The sequence below is a fragment of the Lycium ferocissimum genome, chromosome 1, assembly GCF_029784015.1.
Source record: "Lycium ferocissimum isolate CSIRO_LF1 chromosome 1, AGI_CSIRO_Lferr_CH_V1, whole genome shotgun sequence".
NCBI classification, from domain to species: Eukaryota; Viridiplantae; Streptophyta; class Magnoliopsida; order Solanales; family Solanaceae; genus Lycium; species Lycium ferocissimum.
The window spans coordinates 35,475,805-35,496,687 of record NC_081342.1 but is presented as its reverse complement, the minus strand read 5'-3'; the positions used below and the strand labels follow the sequence as shown (position 1 = coordinate 35,496,687).

At 38.4% G+C, this 20,883-nt stretch overlaps 1 protein-coding gene across 1 annotated transcript; it reads right to left on the bottom strand.

The window, feature by feature from the left end:
- Nucleotides 1-18,988: 18,988 nt before the first annotated feature.
- LOC132064221 (uncharacterized) lies at nucleotides 18,989-20,279 on the bottom strand. The gene is made up of 3 exons (XM_059457136.1): nucleotides 20,196-20,279; nucleotides 19,591-20,016; nucleotides 18,989-19,111 (listed from the first exon to the last, which is right to left on the bottom strand). Exons 1-3 carry the CDS (start codon nucleotides 20,277-20,279, stop codon nucleotides 18,989-18,991), a joined length of 633 nt encoding a protein of 210 aa, XP_059313119.1.
- Nucleotides 20,280-20,883: the final 604 nt, after the last annotated feature.

Here is a 20,883-nt window from a genome sequence, read left to right as displayed (position 1 = left end):
ATACTTATTCTTCATGGTCATCTTATTAAGTTGATAATAATCAACACACATCCTAAGAGAACCATCTTTCATTCTGACAAACAGGACCGGAGAACCCTAAGGTGAGATACTTGATCTAGTAAAGCCTTTATCAAACAAGTCCTTCAATTGATCCTTCAATTCATGTAGTTTTGCCGGAGCCATGCGATACAGCGGAATAGAGATTGGTTGAGTATTGGGAATAACATTAATCCCAAAATCAATAACTTTGTCTGGTGGAATACTTGGGATATCCTCAGGAAACACTTAGCAAAATTCATTGACCACAAGTACAAATTCAAAATTCTAGAACTATTGCCTGAGTGTCATTAACGGCAACTAGGTGATAAATACACCCCTTCAAGATCATCTTGTGAGTCTTAACATACAAAATAATCTACCTCGAGGTTTAGCAATATCACCTCTCCATTTTGTAATAGGTTAATCAAGAAATTCAAGCCTAACTATTTTGGATCGGTAAGCTAGAGTTGCATAACACTTGGAAACCAGTTCAGTCCTATAATCATATCAAAGTCTACCCTGTCTAATTCAGGTAAGTCATTCACGATTTCTCTACCTTGGAATACAATCATATACTCAACATGTATCCATTTAAACATGTCACCTCTTGTTTCCTTGATGCAACGAATGTCTCAAGCACCCTCTCTTAATACTTCATCAACCGTACTTGATATTAGATGAGTGTAAACCCTTTTTTATTAGTTGAGGGTGTGTCTATCACATTTGTAACCTTATCTATCTTAACAAGTCTCTTAGTGCTACCAAAATTTTGGCAGAGTTTCTCATGTAATTAGGAAAAATGCAATTTTCATACCTATTTCAAAATTTTGGCAGAGTTTCTCAAGTAATTAGGACAAATGTACAATCACCAAATATACACCAAACACCATCTATAGAATTCCATCAAACATTGTAACATCCATCACGGTATACATCAATACCAATGTGCTCTCCATTGCATCATTGTTCACTTGGTTGGCATTTGCAGCACGAGTAAAAGGCATACATGTCATGCATAAGTGACGAATACAATGGAACTATCCTAAAGAAGCTCTACAACATAATCTAGAGTCAAGAAGAAAGAGAAACACCTATAAATGTCCAGGTAGTCTTTTAATCATGCAGTTGATCAGGCTACACGAGGAATACACAACTAGATACAGCTCCACAGATAGAAACAAATCCTAAGAAACTTCTAAACCTAGGCTCTAATACCAAGCTTTTCATGACTCGAAACCCATCATGGCACAACAAGCATGCGTTGCAATGTAACCACATCTAAAGAACCTTTTTAAGTAAAGTAAAAACTTGTCTCAATTAAATTATTGGTCCGTTATGAATAAATCGAATAAGACAATGAATATAAGTAAAAGTCTTAATTAAGATAATCATGAAACGTGGCAAAAACGCCCCAAAGAGTTAAACTGTGTCTTCAACAACTACCCACAGTAATCACACCTATCCATGGAGCTTCTAAGAAAAATAATAAATATTCTAACTTCGGGATGCAACCCTAAAACAAAAAAGCAATAATATCTAAGATAAATAGGGTCTTACGAAAAAGCAAGTGGGCTCACAAATAAACCATGAAATCAATTAGTTCACCTACTCTGTACTATCGTCATGGAACTGCACTTCTGTGTTACCTAACATGCCATAACACAACAAGGTATACCGGAGTACTGGGCTTAGTGAATGTCTATAGGATAATAGTTAATATCAAAAATTATACAAATCATTTAGCATAATCAAAAACAGTGTTAAGAAACAGTTCAAAATGAATGATAACACATCAAGAATGTAAATAAAAGTCGATGATGAGAAGTAATAACTTTGAATCATTAAGTCGATCTCATTACTTTAAGTTATTTCAATTAGATTCAAGTTCATCGCATGACAACTCATGGAAAACCAAAATCATGCCAATACAGGCCTAAATCACTAAAAACAAATAGATGACCACTTTAGGTTCCCTAAACCGTATAAACGCACCACATCAGAGCTATCAACCTACAATGGTTACCTTTCCTCCCGAAAAGTTAGGAAAAGACCACACTGGGGCTACCAACCCTCGACGGCCACTCTTCCACCCGAATGGATAAGCTTACCCCAAGAGGATCCATAGTGACTACCATTCCTCCTAAGTAACTAGCCAAACACAACAATAGAAATTATGGCATATTAGTTGAATCACTAATTATGGCATGGAATTAGCCAAATAATTCATTATGGATTATGTTCTTCATCCCATTAATAGGGGTATATCAAGTTTCATTAATCAATTTAGAAACAAAGTTCAAATCATTAATCAATTTCAATTCAACGAAATTTGTTAGTAGGGCAACACACATTAAATATCAAAGCTTTTGAAGCAAGTTTAAAATATCCCTTATTGGGGCAAATCATATCCAATGATGAAAGATTTATAACTTAGTTTCAATCATCCCTTGATATGGAAAATTTTAGGGAATATAATACACATAAGGTTCAATGTGGGTTTGTCCCTCACACACACGTACCCTTGCCAAAGAAACCATTCTCAAGGTTCAAAAGTATGTTCGAAAAAAGGCATACCTCAATTCCCGCTAAAAATGCTACCAATGTATTTCCCCACATTCAACAATAACTCTATAATCGATTTTGATGATAAGGATTAGAACTTTAAACTATTCTCTTGAGTTCCCACCCTTTTTGAAAACTAGGGCTTTTTATGCCAAAATTCATGCTCTTGATATCATATGATTCACCCATGGATTCTAAAATAATTCAAAATATATATGTAGCCAAAAATAACCCCATAATGATTCATGAATCAATAAAACTTATCTGACGAAGATTTTCTAACGATTGTTCTGTTCAACCGTTCTTCAATCGATTTCTCACAATATATGGAATAGATGGTGATTCTAGGGTTAATCCTTGTTAAATTGATGTTATAACCATGGGCTTTGAGTAAGAACTCACCTTATTTGTATCACAACCCAACCGGAAGGCCATGACGGGAACCCGGATATCGAGCACCACAAGACATACATGCATTACATAACCATACCTTAGTGTGGGCCATTATACTGACTAATATATATCATAAGCTGCAAGGGACACCAAGCCTAAATGATATATATATACGTAATCATACTGAACCCAAGTGTGCAAGCCGACTAGGCTATCGAAGGTAATGATACAACAAAAGGAGAACTAAGATGGCCATAGAACATCTAACTATGCATATCTATCTACGAGCCTCTACTGGAGTGCATAACATAATGAGGACGGGACAGGACCCTACCATGCCCAAATGTACACAAAAGAATCATACCAAGCTGAACTGCGACTCCGGAACAAGTGGAGTGCTCTAATGTCCGGTGAACAACAACCTAAGGGGGTGGATCACCAAGCTGTTTATCTGTACCTGCGGGCATGAAATGCAGCGCCCCCGTAAAAGGGCAGTACGGACAAAGTATTGAGTAAGTAAGGCATGAGACTAACATAGGAGAGACATAAGAAAACATGGGGTAAATGAATGCAACCTCGTACGTTTGAGCCCTTTGCGAGTCAATGGTATACATAAATGCTGGGCATGAATGCATGAGGTCATACATACATACATATATATATATATATATATATATATATATATATATATATATATATATATATATATACGTACGTTTGAACTGCCCCTGTGAGTCAATGGTATACATAAATGCTGGGCATGAATGCATGAGGTCATATATATATATATGTATATATATATATATATATATATGCGTATATAATATAATGCACATGTGGGCATCCCATCATATCGTATTAGCCTCTGTAGGCATCATCATCTTCATCATCGTTTTCATCATGTGACTAGCTGATCAGGTGATACTAAGTATATAATGCCATCACCTTTCCCATACCCTATATATATATACGCATAAATACTGCCTGAGGGGTCACAGGTTTGTATTTGCATATATATAAAAATGAAATGCAGTGCATAAACATGATAAGAGTACAAGTAACTCTAGAGACCATAATGGATCTAAAGAAAGACTTTCTGAAGATAACATTATGAAACATGAATCAAATGGATCATCCCTAACTCTAAGAGTAGAACCATTATGGATTAACGTTACGTGTAAGTCTTGTTCATAAGGATCATGCCAAAAAAAAAAGGAAAGGGGCAGCTTAACATACCTTGTCATCTACTTAACCACTCAACGTCTATCTTCTCGAGCTTGCAAATATAAAATTCACACCATGGTTAAGTCATTCAATTACTTATAATATCAGATTAAACTAATAGGCCAGCTAACGAAATTTGGGCAGCATTTTTCCTATATTACCTACTTCCACCAAACATCAAAAAAACACCAAAACATCAATAACAACATCAACAATACCATAGACAAAAGATTACATTCAAATTAGACTCAAATCAGTCCAAAACTTCCTTTCAAATTCCATCCATAGCAAACAACTATAACACAATACTTTATGACTATTTTACCATGATTCTCTTCACCTTTAAGACTTGTTAAACCTTAAAATCAACTCAACATAAGTAATGAAGTGAAGAACATACCTTATACTTAAAGAACGTTCCACACACAACTTGCTCCAAGACCTAGTCACCACCACTCCAACTAGAAGCAAGAACACACACTTCTATAAACTAGTTGAGGATTTTAGAGCTTGATCTTCTCTTAATATGATTTGGGATACTTATGGGTGTTTGAGAGAGCTTATAGGGTCAATAGGGATCTGTTTTGATGAAAATAATGAGCCCCAAGTCGTGCTACCTAATTTATAACAAAGGAGAAAATTTCCACCGCCTTAATTCCACGGTTCCTTTCACGGGCCATGAAAGTGGCCATGAAACTGTTCCAAAGGGTTCCTCTCCACTTCCACCAATTCACAGTGGTTGCTGCCCCCTTTTCACGGCCATGGAATATTCTATGGATCATGAAACCAACTGTGGAATTGCCCTATTTCAATTTTTCCGACGAAACGTATTCTTTTCGATTCGTTTAATGTCTAAACTTTGTTCTCATTTCCAAACATGTTAAGAACTTATATATCTCCAAAATGTACCCATAGTCTTCATACACAACTTCCCAATTAGTTCTCAATACGAACCTTCAACAACCGACTTAAGACAAAACTTTAACATATGTGAAAGGCGAAGTGTAACATTCTTCTCCCCTTAAGAACATTCGTCCTCAAATGTTAAATTTCGAGGGGTATTATAAAAATTTCAGTAGAGTTTCCATATAACTGTGCCAATACCAACCAGACACAACAAGCCAAAGTATGCAATGCCACATAGGGCCACAACAAGCAATAATAGTAAGGGCCTCACACGACCAGTAATCATAAAAATGAAACAATACACACCTGATGGTAATGGTGTCTCTGTCTGGACTTCCTCTGGGAGTGGAAATAAGTGCGGATACTTGGATCCCATATCCTCCTCAGCTTCCCAAGTCATCTTCTCAATATTCTTATTCCTCTAAATGACTTTAACTGAAGCTATATCCTTAGTCCTCAATCTCTGAACCTGTCTATCTAGCATAACAATGGGAACCTCTTTATATGATAATTGTTCGATAACCTGAACATCATAAACGAGTACGAATCTGGAAGGATCTCTGATACATTTACAAAGCATCAACACATGGAAGATAGGATGGACTGATTCTAACTTTGAAGATAGATCTAACTCATAGGCCACCTGGGCCACTCTACGTACAATCCTGTAAGGCTCAATGTACTAAGGGCTAAGCTTACCCTTCTTACCAATCTCACAACGCCTTTCATAAGGGATACCTTTAAGAGCACCCAATCATCAACCTAGAATACTAAATCTCGTCGGAGATTATCTGCATAAGACTTCTGGCGAACTCTGAGTTTCCAGTAATCGATCCTGAAAGAGTTTGACCTTCTCCACCGCTTGCTGGATCAAATCTATCCCTGCTAACTTAGTTTCCCTACTTCGAACCATCGAATAGGTGACCTACACTTCCGCTCATATAAAGCCTTATAAGGGACCATCTGGATACTGGAATGATAACTATTATTATACGCAAACTCAATAAGCGACAAATGATCATCCCAGCTACCTCTGAATTCTATCATACATGCCTGTAGCATATCCTCGAGGGTCTGAATGGTACGCTCAGCCTGTCTGTCTGTCTGAGGGTGAAATGCGGTACTAAGACTCACTTGAGTCCCAAATCCTTTCATAAAGGACCTCCAGAATTTAGCTGTGAACTAGGCTCCCCTATCGAAAATAATGGATACCAAAAAACCATGAAGTCATACGATCTCCTTAATATAAAGCTTCGCATAATCCTCGGCTGAGTAAGTAGTCCTGACAGGCAGAAAATGGGCCGATTGTGTAAGTCTATCAAACCCATATGGAATCAAACTTATGCTGAGAACAGGGTAAGCCTATAATGAAATTCATATTAATTTCTTCCCACTTCCAAGTCAGAATCTAAATAGCCTGCAATAATCCACCATGCTTCTGATGTTCAATCTTCACCTGTTGATAATTAGGACACTGGACTACGAATTCTGCTATTTCTTTCTTCATTCCATCCCATTAATAAACTTCCCTAATTTCATGATACATTTTCGTTGTCCCTGGGTGAATAGAGTGGCGTGAGTAATGAGCTTCTTTCATAATCTGACGATGTAATCCTGCAACATTAGGAACACATAATCTACCTCGATATCTGAGAACTCCATATTTAGAAATCTCATATGGTGACTTCTTCTTCTGAGAGGCAGTGTCTCTATAATGAACTAACATAGGATCCTCGTATTAGCGCTCCTTCACCTCAGCTACTTAAGATGAGACTGCCGAATCCTGAATAGGAATCCCTCCATCGCCTGAGTCTAATAATCGAACTCTTAGGCTAGCTAACTGATGAAGCTCATAATCTAATTGTCATTTCTTTGGCCGCAAATAAGATAGACTACCCATGGATTTGCGACTAAGAGCATCAGGTACTACGTTCGCCTTCCCAGGATGGGGCAAGATATTGACATCATAGTTCTTCAATAGTTCCAGCCATAGCCTCTGACGCAAAGTCAACTCCTTTTACTTGAAAATATACTGAAGGCTCTCATAGCCTGTATAGATATCAACATGAATTCCATACAAGTAGTGCCTCCACATCTTCAATGCATGAATCACTGCGGCTAGCTCTAGATCATGGGTCGGGTAATTCTTCTCATGTTTCCTCAACTGCCTTGAAGCATAAGAAATAACTTTACCGTATTGTATTAACACACACCCTAACCCAACTCCTGAAGCAACACAATATATAACATAGCCTTCCGATCCATCTGGAAGTGCCAGAACTGGTGTCGAAGTCAACCCGTTCTTCTACTCATGAAAACGACGCTCACAAGAATCAATCCACTGGAGCTTAGCTGATTTCTAAGTAAACTTTTTCAATGGTCTAGAAATGGAAGAAAAACCTTCTACAAATCTTCTGTTATAACCTGCCAAACACAGAAAACTATGAACCTCCATTGGTGTTGTGGTTTTTGGCCAAGTCCTCACAACTTTAATTCTTGGGTATCCCTAATACCGTCATTTGAGATAATATGGCCAGAAAAGTCACAGAGTTCAGCCAGAACTCACACTGAGAGAACTTTGCATACAATTTCTGAGCTTGAAGCACTTTAAGGACAACACGTAAATGATCTGCATACTCTTCTTCTGATCGAGAGTATACCAGAATATCATCAATAAACATAATCACAAATAGATCTAAAAAGGGCCTAAATACACTGTTCATTTAAATCCATAAATAGTCATCCCGAACGACATTACACGAAACTCAAAGTGTCCATATCTAGTTTTGAAAGCTGTCTTTGGAATATCTTTTTCTCTAACCCTCACCTGATGATACCTTGATCTTAAATCCATCTACGAGAACTATTTAGCACCTTGCAACTGATCAAATAAATCATCAATCCTCCGGAGTGGATACTTATTCTTTATTATCACCTTATTCAACTGCCTATAATCAATGCACATCTGCAAGGAGCCGTTTTTATTCTCGTGCTCCCCACGGTGATGTATTAGGCCATATAAAGCCTTTCTTAAGCAAGAAATTTGCCAGATGCCCTTCTATAAGGAAGAATCGATATCGACTGGGTATCTGATAATACATAAATGGCAAAATCAATCTCTCGCTCTGGTGGAAGACCTGGAAGCTCGTCTGGGAATACATCTGAAAACTCATTAACTACTGGAACAAACTGAAGAGTTGGTGGCTTTGCTTTTGTATCCTGGACCTGGACTAAATGATAAATACAACCCTTGGCAATCATCTTCCTTACCTTGAGATAGAAAATAAACCTAACTCTCGGTGATACTATATTACCCTTCCACTCTAAAACTGGCTCTCCTAGAAACTGAAATCAAACCATCTTTGTTCTACAATCAACATTAGCATAAGAAGAGGCCAACTAATCCATACTCATATTAAAATTAAAATCTACTATATCTAACTCAATTAAATCTTTCATAGTATGACGATCACAAACTATAACAACACAATCTCTATTTACTCGTCTAGCTATCACTGGATCACCAATGGGTGTAGAAACCACAAAGGGTTGGATCGACTCAGGTTTCACCCCAAACTGGCCAACAATAAGAGGAGTAATATATGAAAATGTAGAACCTGGATCTATCAATGCATATTAATTATGGGAAGATACTGTTAGTATGCCTGTAACAACATCAGGCAAAGACTCGAGATCTTGTCGACCAGCCAATGTAAAATTGCGATTTTGAGGACCGCTCAAACAGGACACTTCATCTCTACGTCTACCACAATAGGCTGGTGTTTGAGAAGCCTACCCTGGAGGGCGTAACTATGTCGAAGAGCCAGCTTCAGACCCTTCCGGCTAAACTATACCTCCACTACCTCTCAAAGGACAGTCTCGCATAATGTGGCCTAGCCGACCATAGGTATAACAAACATCCGAGCCTAAGCGGCACTGCCCAGCATATAACTTCCCATACTGAATACATCATGGTAGATATGGCTTCATATGACTAGAGACACTCCTGATCTAGAAACTGGAAGCCCTAGAACTCTGGGCCAGCTCAAAATGAGTGGGTCTAACAAACCTTGGTCCTAGGAACTGTGAAGGTGCACTAGCCGTTGAATAGGCTGAACGCCTAAAGAACTGCTACCTCTGACCACCTCTAGACTCACTAACAAAACCTGAAGATCTAGCTCTCTTACTCTGACCCCTATCGTACTCACGCTGGGCCCTCCACTGCTGCTTATGCTCCTCAAGGTTCTGAGCATGTGCCTGGATGTTAGAAATATCTATACCTGTCTGAAGAGAAGCCATCATGCAGTCATCAATCAAGTGTGGCCCTAATCCACTCATAAACTGGTAAATATGATCTCCCATCTCAGCTAAAACAGCTGGAGCATATCTAGCCAATGAATTAAAATGAAGACTGCACTCCAAAATACTCATGTTCCCCTGTCTAATGTTCATGAACCTATCGACGGGCCCGTCGAATCTTTACCGGTAAATAATGCCGAAGAAAGGCCTTTGTAAACTCCTACCAAATGGGTGGTGGGCCGTTAATCCCTCTATAAGACATCCAAGTCTCATACCAATGAGCAGCAACATGGTGTAATCTATAGGAAACCAATTCAACTGACTCAGTGTGTCTGAAGCATGCATCACCCGTAACGTCCTTAACATCCTATCTATAAACTTTTGCGGGTCCTCATCTGGCTTCGACCCAAAGAATTTTAGAGGGTCTAAATTAATAAAATCTCGAACTCTGTCACTAACAGCCAAGTCACCATAAACCGTACCCTGACACTGGCCTGAGCGGCCACTAACTGTGTCAACAACTGAATGGCCTCTGTGTCTCTTCGCCAAAGGCATCATGTGGAGTAACTGGGGGTGCTGGAACTGGAGCTGGGGCTCTTCTATCCTTTTCTAGAGCGGGCAGAGTATGAGACGTCCGAGAAGGAAAGGAACAGCCTGAACATACGTTGTCGTCTACTAAATCACTCAACGTCTATCTTCCCGATCTTGATAATCTACTTTTAAAGATGATTCACACTAAGATTAAGTCATTCAAATACTTATAAGATCAAATTAAACTAATAGATGAGCTAATGAAATTTGGGAAGCATTTCCCCTATATTACCTACTTCCACCAAACTTGTTAAACCTCCAAATCAACTCAACATAAGTAATAGAGTAAAGAACATACCTTATACTTGAAGAACTTTGGCTACACACAACTTGCTCCAAGACCTAGTTACCACCACTCGAACTAGAAGCAAGAACACACACTTCTATGAACTAGTTGAGGATTTTAGAGCTTGATCTTCTCTTAATATGATTTGTGATGCTTATGGGTGTTTCAGAGAGCTTAGAGGGTCAATAGGGATCAGTTTTGATGAAAATAAAGAGCCCCAAGTCGTGCTACCTAATTCACAACAAAAGAGAAAAATTCCACTGCCTCAATTTCACGGTTCCTTTCACAGACCGTTAATTAATTCACGGGCCATGAAAGTGGCCGTGAAACTATTCTAGTGATTCCTCTCAACTTCCACCAATTCACAATTCACAGTTGTTGCTGCCCCTTTTTCATGGCCGTAGAATATTCCACAGACCGTGAAACCAACCGTGGAGTTGTCCTATTTTGACTTTTCAGATGAAACGTATTCATTTTGATTCATTTAATGTCCAACCTTTGTACTCTTTTCCAAACATGTTTAAGAATTATATATCTCCGAAATGCACCCATTGTCGTCAGACACAACTTCCCAATTAGTTCTCAATACGAGCAGGACAACCGACTTAAGACGAAACTTTAATGTATGTGATAGGCGAAGTGTAACATTTTGTTTTGGGGAATCCCTAGGGTGTTTTATCTCCAAAATGAAATCTACAAACTGTGTAGTTTCGCCACCATTCCGTTGCAAGGGTGCCGCAAAAGGCAAAAGAAGCATTGGATCTTTGCCTCGCTAAGTCACCCTTGTGTTTCAAGGGTGCCGCGAGAGTCAATTATTTTTTTCGGAACACTAATTGTCTTGTGCAAGCCTGCAACAACTACTATCTTCCTTTAGTAAAATGTGCATAACTCTTTGGACATAGCTCTGATTGACATGATATTTATATGGTTGGAAAGATATTTCAACGGGCTACAGCTTTCATGTTTTGTGTTTTCCCAAATTCTTAATTGATCTTTGAGTTATACTCACTTGAATTCATGTCCAGCGTAAACTTATTTGATACTTTTGACTCCTATGTACTCCACCATTCGTCTTGATCTTAAGTCAACATTCACTTCTAAACTTACTTCGATACAAATTTATATAGCTAAGACATCACTTAATCAGCCTCTTAATAAATTCAAATCTAGCCTGAATTCACAGAGGGTTATAGACATTGTATCCAAGTCTTTTTCCTCTATGATGGCATTAACTTTGCTCTTCCAGAATTCTGGGAGAATATCGAGCAGTTTTTCAATTCTTTTTTATTGAGGGATATCCACACCAAGAGAGTCCAATCCATTGGTTATATTAGTGGACCTACTGAACATCTCCTGGATGGATTCCACTTCGTTCATCCTAAATAGCTCATACTTTATATTTAATATGGAGATTTCTAATTTTTTACCTGAATGGATCCTTCGTCTTTGGTCTGTACGATGTCGCATACTTCTTTGGCCATTTTGAAGAGGAGATTGTGCTAAATTCTTTAGGTTCAATGCCACAAATAAGTATTTTCTTTGCATTGGCATTCTTTTGGATGGCCTGAAAATCTTTTTCTGTATAGTCCTTCTTCTCTTCTAAGGAGGAAATTGTTCCTTTATTGTTCGTGATCATGGAGTAAGTGGGCCCTTCTGAATAATCTCTCATAGTTCTGGATCTTCACTTGTTATGTAGTCCATTAATCTTGCTTGCCACCAGTCATAATAAATTCCCTTAAAGCATGGTGGTCTTGTGGTTGATTGTCCTTCTTGTACTCTAGGAGGTGCCTCCATATTTCAAGATGCTAGCCTTTGTACAAAGATCTAGCTCTGATACCACTTGTTAGGATCGAGCTAATCCTATTCACTCTGAGAATCAGGTTCGCAGAGTAACTATGCAAGAAGGAAAGGCAACAGAATTAGTAAATCAATACAAGAATTTTAATGTGGAAAACTCCTTTCGCAAGGGAGTAAAAACCCACGATCTATCTTCTTCAGGACTTTTCTCAAACTTCACTATATGAGCCGTTTAAATGTTTATAATCTTCCTTGTAATACCTAACGGACCTGTTTCTTCAACAGTCAGCCTCTACCTTTACTTATAACTAAATAACCAATGAAACACCTACTACACAATACTTGAAAAGGTAAATAGATTGTACTACAACAGAACCTAACTAAGACAAATAAAAAACTTAACAATAAATCTTGATAAGCTTCGGTTCTTCCTTGACTTGAAAGTTTGCTCTCTTAAGCCTAAGTGTTGACTGCGCTGACTTTGCCTCTTGTTGGAATGTTGTGATTATGGTTAAGCTCCAAGCTTGCTCGTGCCGTGTTTATATGGAAGTAGTTGTCGCCTTGAATGTTAAATCAAACCAAGTTTTGGTTTCATAATTATACCCGAAAACCAAACCTTATTTGACTTAGATCTTCCTTATTTCCTTTTATGTGCATTAACAATGTTCTTCTACTTCAATACGAGTTCCATGGTGATCAACTTATGGTAATATTTCCATAACATGAAATCCAACCTTTCATAGAATAAGAATCAGTAAATATTCCATGTTCTCAATGTTGGCATTGAATAGTTGTTCGGACTCCAGTGTGGCGTCACAGTGAGGATCAGTTCCTTTGTAGATAAGACTGCTTCACTGAATTGTTTGGAGATTTGTTATTCCTTCTTTATGTCGACCTTGATTGTCATTGGGTACATTGTTTCTCAAATCGTCAAAACTTCAATTTAAGCTCATCATCTATCATTGAGCCAGTAGGTACTAAACAACAACACAAGTCACCTCCTCATCTATCTTGTCACGCCAGTCATTTGAAATATGCCCCTTAACAATTACCAACTTTTAAATCGCCATGGCACTGGTCATAACACTTAGCTAAATTGTTCGTAGACTTCCTTCTTCAACCATACTCTACACCCCATCTGAATGATGCAAGATAAAATGACCATAACTTTTACCTGACTCATGTGATTCTATTGCTTTAAATTTAAATCCCTTTTTCTGAACATGAACGTTATTTTCAATTTCAATATTCCATTCACAATCACATCAACTATTATTAAACGAAAAACATCCAAACCTACTTAAGAGTTGTATCGAATGTCATAATTCTATAAAATAGCCAAGCCAATCATTGAGGTAGTAGTAAACCATAAGCTTGAGCATATGAGAGTTTCCCTTGGCTCCCTTGTAAATAAAGAGTCTGAATGACAACCCCACTAAACTGAGTCATCTAGTCATAGTTGCAATCTAAACTTGGTCATGGATCCTTCTCACAGTGACACATCTCATACTATATCGTGCGACGTCATATCAAGCCACTTGTGTGTGAATTTAAGAACATGTCTTCACCATCCGTAAGGGAATGAAATAAATATATTTAGACCATAAATCGGATAATATATGTACGATAAGGAATGAAAGAATGGATTTTTTCTAAGTATCCCATAACCTCTAGAAGCTAAGTACATATGTCTCTGTACTGATCCGCAAGACTCTAATAGACATTGCTCTTGTACTTATCAGATCGGTGAACCTAGGGCTTTGATACCCAATTGTTATGACTAAAAGTTGCAATGACACTTAACCTTTCCCGGTAAGTAAGCCAAAACCATTTTACAACCAATTAGTTAAGTTACTTAAGTAGAAAGTAAAGCAGAAACACAATAAATCCATTATCAAATCTATATAATAATCAAAATATGGAAGAAAAAAAAACAAATAAATATACCCCCAAAGAGTGGTGTCATGTGTACGAAAACATCTACAAGTACTAATACAAGTTTCAATGACCAAAATACACTGTCTGGGAATATAAGTAAAGATAAAAATACATAAAAGGGATAAAGGGAGAATGGCACTGCGGATCAGCCAAACAGCTCACCCACAATCTCCGAAAGTGATGGCCTCGAACTCATAAGGCACTCTGTATGGAATCTGAACCACAAAGAGTGCAACTAGTGTAGTATGAGTACGAGAAGCAGGTGTACTCAGTGTATCTCATAGACCGACACCAAAAGAAGTAGTGGTAAAGTATTGTAAAAAGTCCTTTTAACCTTACCAGTTATTTAATTTCGAACCAATCTATTAACCAGATAAAGAAAAGGTTAAAGAACCAAGTAAGCCACGTTCTCACGTAAATTGATAATCAGAGAATCACATAATCAGCCAATCAGATAAGAAGTGAATAATTAATGCATGCAATACCATATGCTCCCATGTACACACAAACCCCCCATGAGACTATACGAGATATGTTACCCAAGGGGGACCACTAAATAAATATACCACCCAGAATACACATCTCCCAGATCACATCGGAAAACTGACCTTATAATTATTGTCATTGTGGACTAATCACAGTTAAGTGTGGAAGTAAGCATTCGAAAGACCAATCCTCGTCATTATTTGATATCCCGTACTCACTTTGCACTTACCACACTTGAGGCGTCATTGCCCGTTAAGGAGAATTCTTGGATGATTCGGGGTGAGATGTTGGCTGATTCGTGGAACAAGATTCTTCTTCCTTACTTATTTCTATCTTTTTTATATCAGACAAAGATAGTTGGCTATTATTCCAGACTTGTATTTCTATTCTAGTAGTTCTTGTACTAGTGACACCAAGTTTTGGGGATTTTTATCACTTGTTCCTTATTATTACAATTATGAGACTTAATTATGACTTGAAATTTCTTTGTTTAGCTACTTCTGCAAGTTATAATTTTAAAATTACTTTAATCAGTTGTGGATGGCTCATCTTCCGGGTGGGCGCAGGTGCCTTCACTACTTTAGAAATTGGGTCGTGACAAGGTTATTTTAAACTCAATTTTGTTAGTAAGCCCCTATGTTGGTGAATACATATATCCATTGTTGGTACTCTTTTTATTCAATTTTGTCCCCCCTCTTAATCATCCTTGTGCCTGTCTTTCTTCATACTTGCTGACTTTATTTTGAGTAAGTCTATTTTTTTCTTTTTATACTCTTGATTGAGAACTTACCTCTATTTAATCCCTTCACCTACTAAACACTAACTCTTCCAATGCTTCTCCATGCTCAGTATGTCCGTTTTCTTTTTCAAAACTCTCACTTCTGTCCTTTCCTCATTGGTTAGTGCTTGTGTTCGATAGTAACAATTTCTTTTTCTTTTAGCATATGTAACTTTGGGAGTTTTCTATTGATGATCATCTGATATGGGTTGAGGTGTCTACTGACCAATAGATATGAACTTGCAAACAAGGGAGGGACTTTGTGAACTAGGGTATTAGTATAGGGAAACTGAAGTAGGTTTCTTTCTGGAGGAGATTTTTATTACTAACTGGGATGGATTGGCAATATAGACATATTTATGTAACGTTCAATCATAAAGGAGTTGCATACCGGATAGTCGTGAGAACCAAGTTCTTTGACTATTTTTCGTGTACTATCTGTTGTCTGTGCTCGATTGTCCGTGCCACGAGTGCATCCCTGTAAAGGTATAAGACTTGTTAAGACATTGCTCCACTGAGATCCGTCTTTGCTACTGTAATGACCCATTCCGTCGTTACGGTGACTTTTGAAATATTCGTGACACCGACTACCGAACACATGCTTGAGCCTTCCCTTGCAACTTGGGGACCATCAACTTGAAAGGGAAATCATATGAGTTGCGCGTAAAGAATTAGATGGGGGCCCACGAGCCCAGTATGAAAGCTTCAGCGGCATTCACGTCGCCCCAGTAGTGCCACAATAGCAGCTTGTATGCCGCAAAAGCGGCTGGGTAAAGAATTCCATTCGACCGCCCCAGCGCCACCTTTGACGCCGAAGCGGTACAACCGAAGTGGCACCACCGAAGCGGTGACGGGACCGCCCCAGTGGTCATGAGTAGTGAATCCACCTATTTAAGTGACATTTCGGGAATTGGCTTCATTTCTCAAAACCCTAGAGGGTCTAGCCGTCTCTAAAGTAATTTCTGAGCAAAAAATGGTACTTCCTTGGGAAAGATTATCCCCCTAACCTCTTCCATCCATTCTCCCAACATTGATTCTCATTAAGGATCTTTGTCTAGAATCACAAATGGGTAGCTCAAATCTCTTGAACTCCAAGATAATAAGCCCTTGTCCTTCTTGATATAAAAGTCGTTGGAATATTTTCCTATGCTCATCATCCTAACATGATTCCCAACCCCAGCCTAATCCTTCACCTATACCATTAAAAGACATATGGACCTCTATTTTAGATCTTGAAAATGGGTTTCTTGAAACCAGCCTAAAATGGTAATTTGACCAAACTAGTAACTTGAATATGGTCATGAATATCCTAAATGATTTCAACTAGCATTGTGATAGTGAAGTTTTAGGTAGGATAAAAATTCCATATCTACCTTAGCAATTTCGAAGTCCTTGGAAAAGACCCTAATGGTGAATTCTACTCTTGGGTCTCATGGTTGTCTCCAAACTTTGCATATGGTTTATACGGTGGTGATTAATTGAGGCGTCATTAGATGTTCATGGCACCCGCTCAGTCCTGAGGTAGGTTACAACTTCCTTTCAGTAGACTCCGATTAGTTTTTCGTATTGTTGTGTAGAATAAACGGAGAATGCATGTATAGGAATTTGGAGATATGGCCTGGAATCTAAGGATGGTATTGTTATGTGTGACATGTTTATTTGGGCTCGTGGCTTGTAGACTCCTTAGGTATTGATGTGCCCTTGTTGATTATCGGTGGATTTATGTGACTTGGGAGTAGCGGACGGAATCTAGTTATGCCTGTCGATGAGATTATTGTAGCGAATCTAAGCGCTAGGTGGAAATATAAATTGAATCACGGTAGTGAATGATATCCAATATAAACAGTAACGAGTGACTTGAATGTAAGGTGAGATTCTTATCCCAAGTAAATAGGCTTATTAGAAAAATGGTAATACTGTATGTTAAATGATTGACCTGATGTGTGTTGGGATTAGCCACCCCATTGTATGTGTCGATTATTTAATTGTGTTGCCTTGATGCAATGTGTAGTTGGTAGATAGCGAATGTCGTTTGTTGTCCTGACTCAGATAGGATTGACATACCTGTTGTTGGTATGTGTACTATAATACATTATTGATATATGTTGGCATACCCATTGTTGGTATTGTGATGTGATATATTATTGGCGTGCCCCGTTAATGTACTTGTGATATTGAGCTTATTTGTTGATGATTGACATATGCATCGCATGCAATATCTCATATTATCATGCATGGCTGATATCCGGTGATGATCCGGTATCGTTGATTGAGCGAAACTGATATTTGATAAACTCTTTTAATTGAGTGATTGTGAAAAAAGTCGATGTCTCAAAGATCCATTCCGGAATTGTTGTTTATATGAAACTGATACTTGCTAAACTCTTTTACTTGAGTGATTGTGAGGAGGCCGATGTCTGAGGTTCAATTCCAGAATCGTTGATTTATGAAACTGATATTTGACAACTATTTTGAGTGATTACCAGGAGGCCGATGTCCGATGGTTATATTCGAGCATCGTTGTGCATGGCCGTTTCCGATGTTATCCCATATTCGATTGTACTGCATGGGCTCCGCGGGTCCCCCAGAGTGGTGCCGGTGAGACTCCCCCTGTGAGCAATTAGCCAGGGTTCCATCTATTTGTTTGGCAAAGATTCGGGATGGGTGGCACTCAGACTTCACGAGTCACACTGGGTTGTGCTGCCGAGACGTCGATATTTCCGTTCGGAGTACATGTGTACATCTCATTTGCATAGCATGGCATGGCATCACATTCATACCTTTATTGCATTGCATTGCATTATGACTTGAGTGAGGTGGATTGTGTTGTTGATTCTATTGTGTTATTGTTCCAGGTTTAGATATACTCAGACTTATCACATCGGGTTTAGAAGCTATAAGTAGGTAATGATGAACAATTGGACTCGACTCTTGTGACTTATTTTGATGACTTGTGCCTGTTAAACAAACCTAAAACTAGTAGTGTATCGTTCTAAATGATGTTGGACATGAAGGTGTCATAACAATGAGTTCGCTCCTAAACACGGATGAGTGACCTGTATATGTGTTTAGCCAACTTATAACTTATGATAGATTAGTTGTGACTTAAGTTAGATTGAAGTTGCGCTTTATTGTTGCGGGATACGTGACTTGATGTAGTGATTATCATCATTATTTGTTAATTCTTTACCAATATGTGTTACTAACCATTGTCGGCCTATGATACTTACTCAGTACGTGTGGTTGTACTGATATTGCACTTGCTACACCCTTTTTGGGGTGTAGATTGTTTCAGGTGATTGATCGAAGTATATACGAAAGTTATGCGGTGCTTGTCTAGAAGGTCTCTTCCCATTTCATTCTGGGAATGGAGGTTGGGTCTTAGTATATGGTGTCACTCTAAAATTTACTTAGTCGCTCTTGTATTAGTCTAGACCAGGTCATGGGAAATTGTTTCGAGTCTGTAAAAAGGTATTGTCAAAATTATGTAACATTCGAGTTTGTATTTATAAATGAAATTCCGCTGTTTTTCTTAATTTCCAAATGCTTTTGAAAGGACAGTTATGTGATTGAAGCGTTATATAAACGGGAGGGTTTGCCTACCAAGGTGGGAAGGTAGGTGCCCGCACGAGCCCAAAATGGGTCATGACAAATACTCCTTTTCAGTCAATAGGAGAGGACCGCTGAGCTTAGTTTATCTTCAATTTCTGCTCTTCAGCTTCTTCTTCTGTCAATCCAGGTCTAAATTGTTTCTTGTTGTTAGGATCGGCTACTCCTTTGCACTTCAAGAATTTGATTCTTGAAGCAGTTTGCTTGAGAAGGAATTTGTAGCAGAATATAAAACAATCAACACACAAATTTTCATATGGAAAACTCTTCGCTCAAAGTAGTCAAAAACCACGACCTAATGAAATCGATGAAACTTCAAAAATGATGCATTTACCTTCGATGTTGAATCGGGTCAAACATTTTCATTTCTTTAACTTAGAAACTTCCAAGTTCACTAAAACCAATCTAAACCTAGCTTGATTGCCTCACGAACTGCACCATCTATCCCCGCAGGTCATAAATACCAAAATGAAACTACAGGAAGGGTATTTTGGGGACAATAAGGCAAAATGCTCAACACGACTATTCTAGTTGGTAGATCAGATACCACTTAAATAAGCGTTCGTCATTGAATGGTGAAGGATAGAAAATTACCTGGACTCTCAAAAAGTTGAGGATATCTAGACCGAATATCCGACTCGGTCTCCCAAGTAGCGTCCTCTTTTGATATCAACTTCTGAACCTGTCTATCTAAAATTGTTATGGGCCTCTTCTCAGAGGCTGGATTCTGATCAAGCAACATCGAATCCCACCGAATCACATGAGAACCATCTGAATGGTACTTTTTCTGCATCGATACATAAAAAACTAGGTGAACATTTGATAAATCAGGAGGTAAAGATAACTCAGAGGCCACCTCACCAATAACCTGAACAATCTCAAATGGGCCAATAAACCCCGGGCTAAACTTGTCCTTCTTCCCAAACCTTATCACACCCTTCAATGGTGACACCTTCAAAAAAACTCGCTCCCTAACCATGAACTCTAACTCATGAACCTTCCGATCCGCATAATTGCTTTTCCTACTCTGAGCCGTGAGAAGTCTTTCCTGAATCAACTTAACCTTATCCAAGGAATCTCTCAACAAATCTATACCCCAAGGCCTAACCTTGAAAACATCAAACTAACCAATCAAAGAATGACACTCCTACCTTATAAAGCCTCAAATGGTGCTATCTCAATACCAAAATGATAACTATTGTAGTAAGGAAATGGCACCAAGTGTAGAAACTGATCCTAATGGCCATCAAAGTCAATCACACTAGCTTGTAACATATCCTCGAAAACCTGAATAGTCCACTCGGACAGTCCATTAGTTTGAGGGTAAAAAGTTGTACTAAGCTCGACTCTAATATCCAACTCCTTCTCCATAGATCGCCAGAAATGAGATGTAAACTATGTGCCTCGATCCGAAATGATGGAAATGGGCACTCAATTCAAATAAACTATCTCTCGAATATGGATTTGGGCAAACTTCTCTGAATTGTAGGTAGTCTGAACTGGAATGAAATGTGCATATTTGGTCAACCTTTCCACAATGAACCAAATAGCATCAAACTTACCCAAAGTCCGTGGCAATCCAACCACAAATTCTATAACAATCCGCTCCCACTTACACTCGGGTATGTCATCCTTTAACTTATACTACCATGCTTCTGGTGCTCATACTTCACTTGTTGACAATCCAAATATCGAGACATAAACTCCACTTTGCCTCTCTTCATTTGACATTACCAATAATGTTTCTTAAAGTCACAATACATCTTTGTAGCCCCTGGGTGAATGGAATACTTCAAACTATGAGCATTTTCCATGATCAATTGAGTCAAGTAACCAACCGTAGGAAAAAAAATCCATCTCTTGATCCTTAAAACGTCATCACCATCAAGAATTACTTCCCTAGCTTCACCTTGCAATACCTTGTCACAATTCTTACACTATTTCTAATCATCAACTACTAAATCCTAATCATTCC

Excerpts from the sequence above, each read along its gene's own strand:
- LOC132064221 (XM_059457136.1), bottom strand. The coding sequence starts at position 20,279 with ATGGAGAAGGAGTTGGATATTAGAGTCGAGCTTAGTACAACTTTTTAC. Across the intron at positions 20,017-20,195 it reads TGTCCGAGTGGACTATTCAG|GTTAGGCCTTGGGGTATAGA; the intron begins GTTTTCGAGGAT and ends GATGTTTTCAAG. Across the intron at positions 19,112-19,590 it reads TAACAATTTTAGATAGACAG|CAAACTGCTTCAAGAATCAA; the intron begins GTTCAGAAGTTG and ends TTCCTTCTCAAG.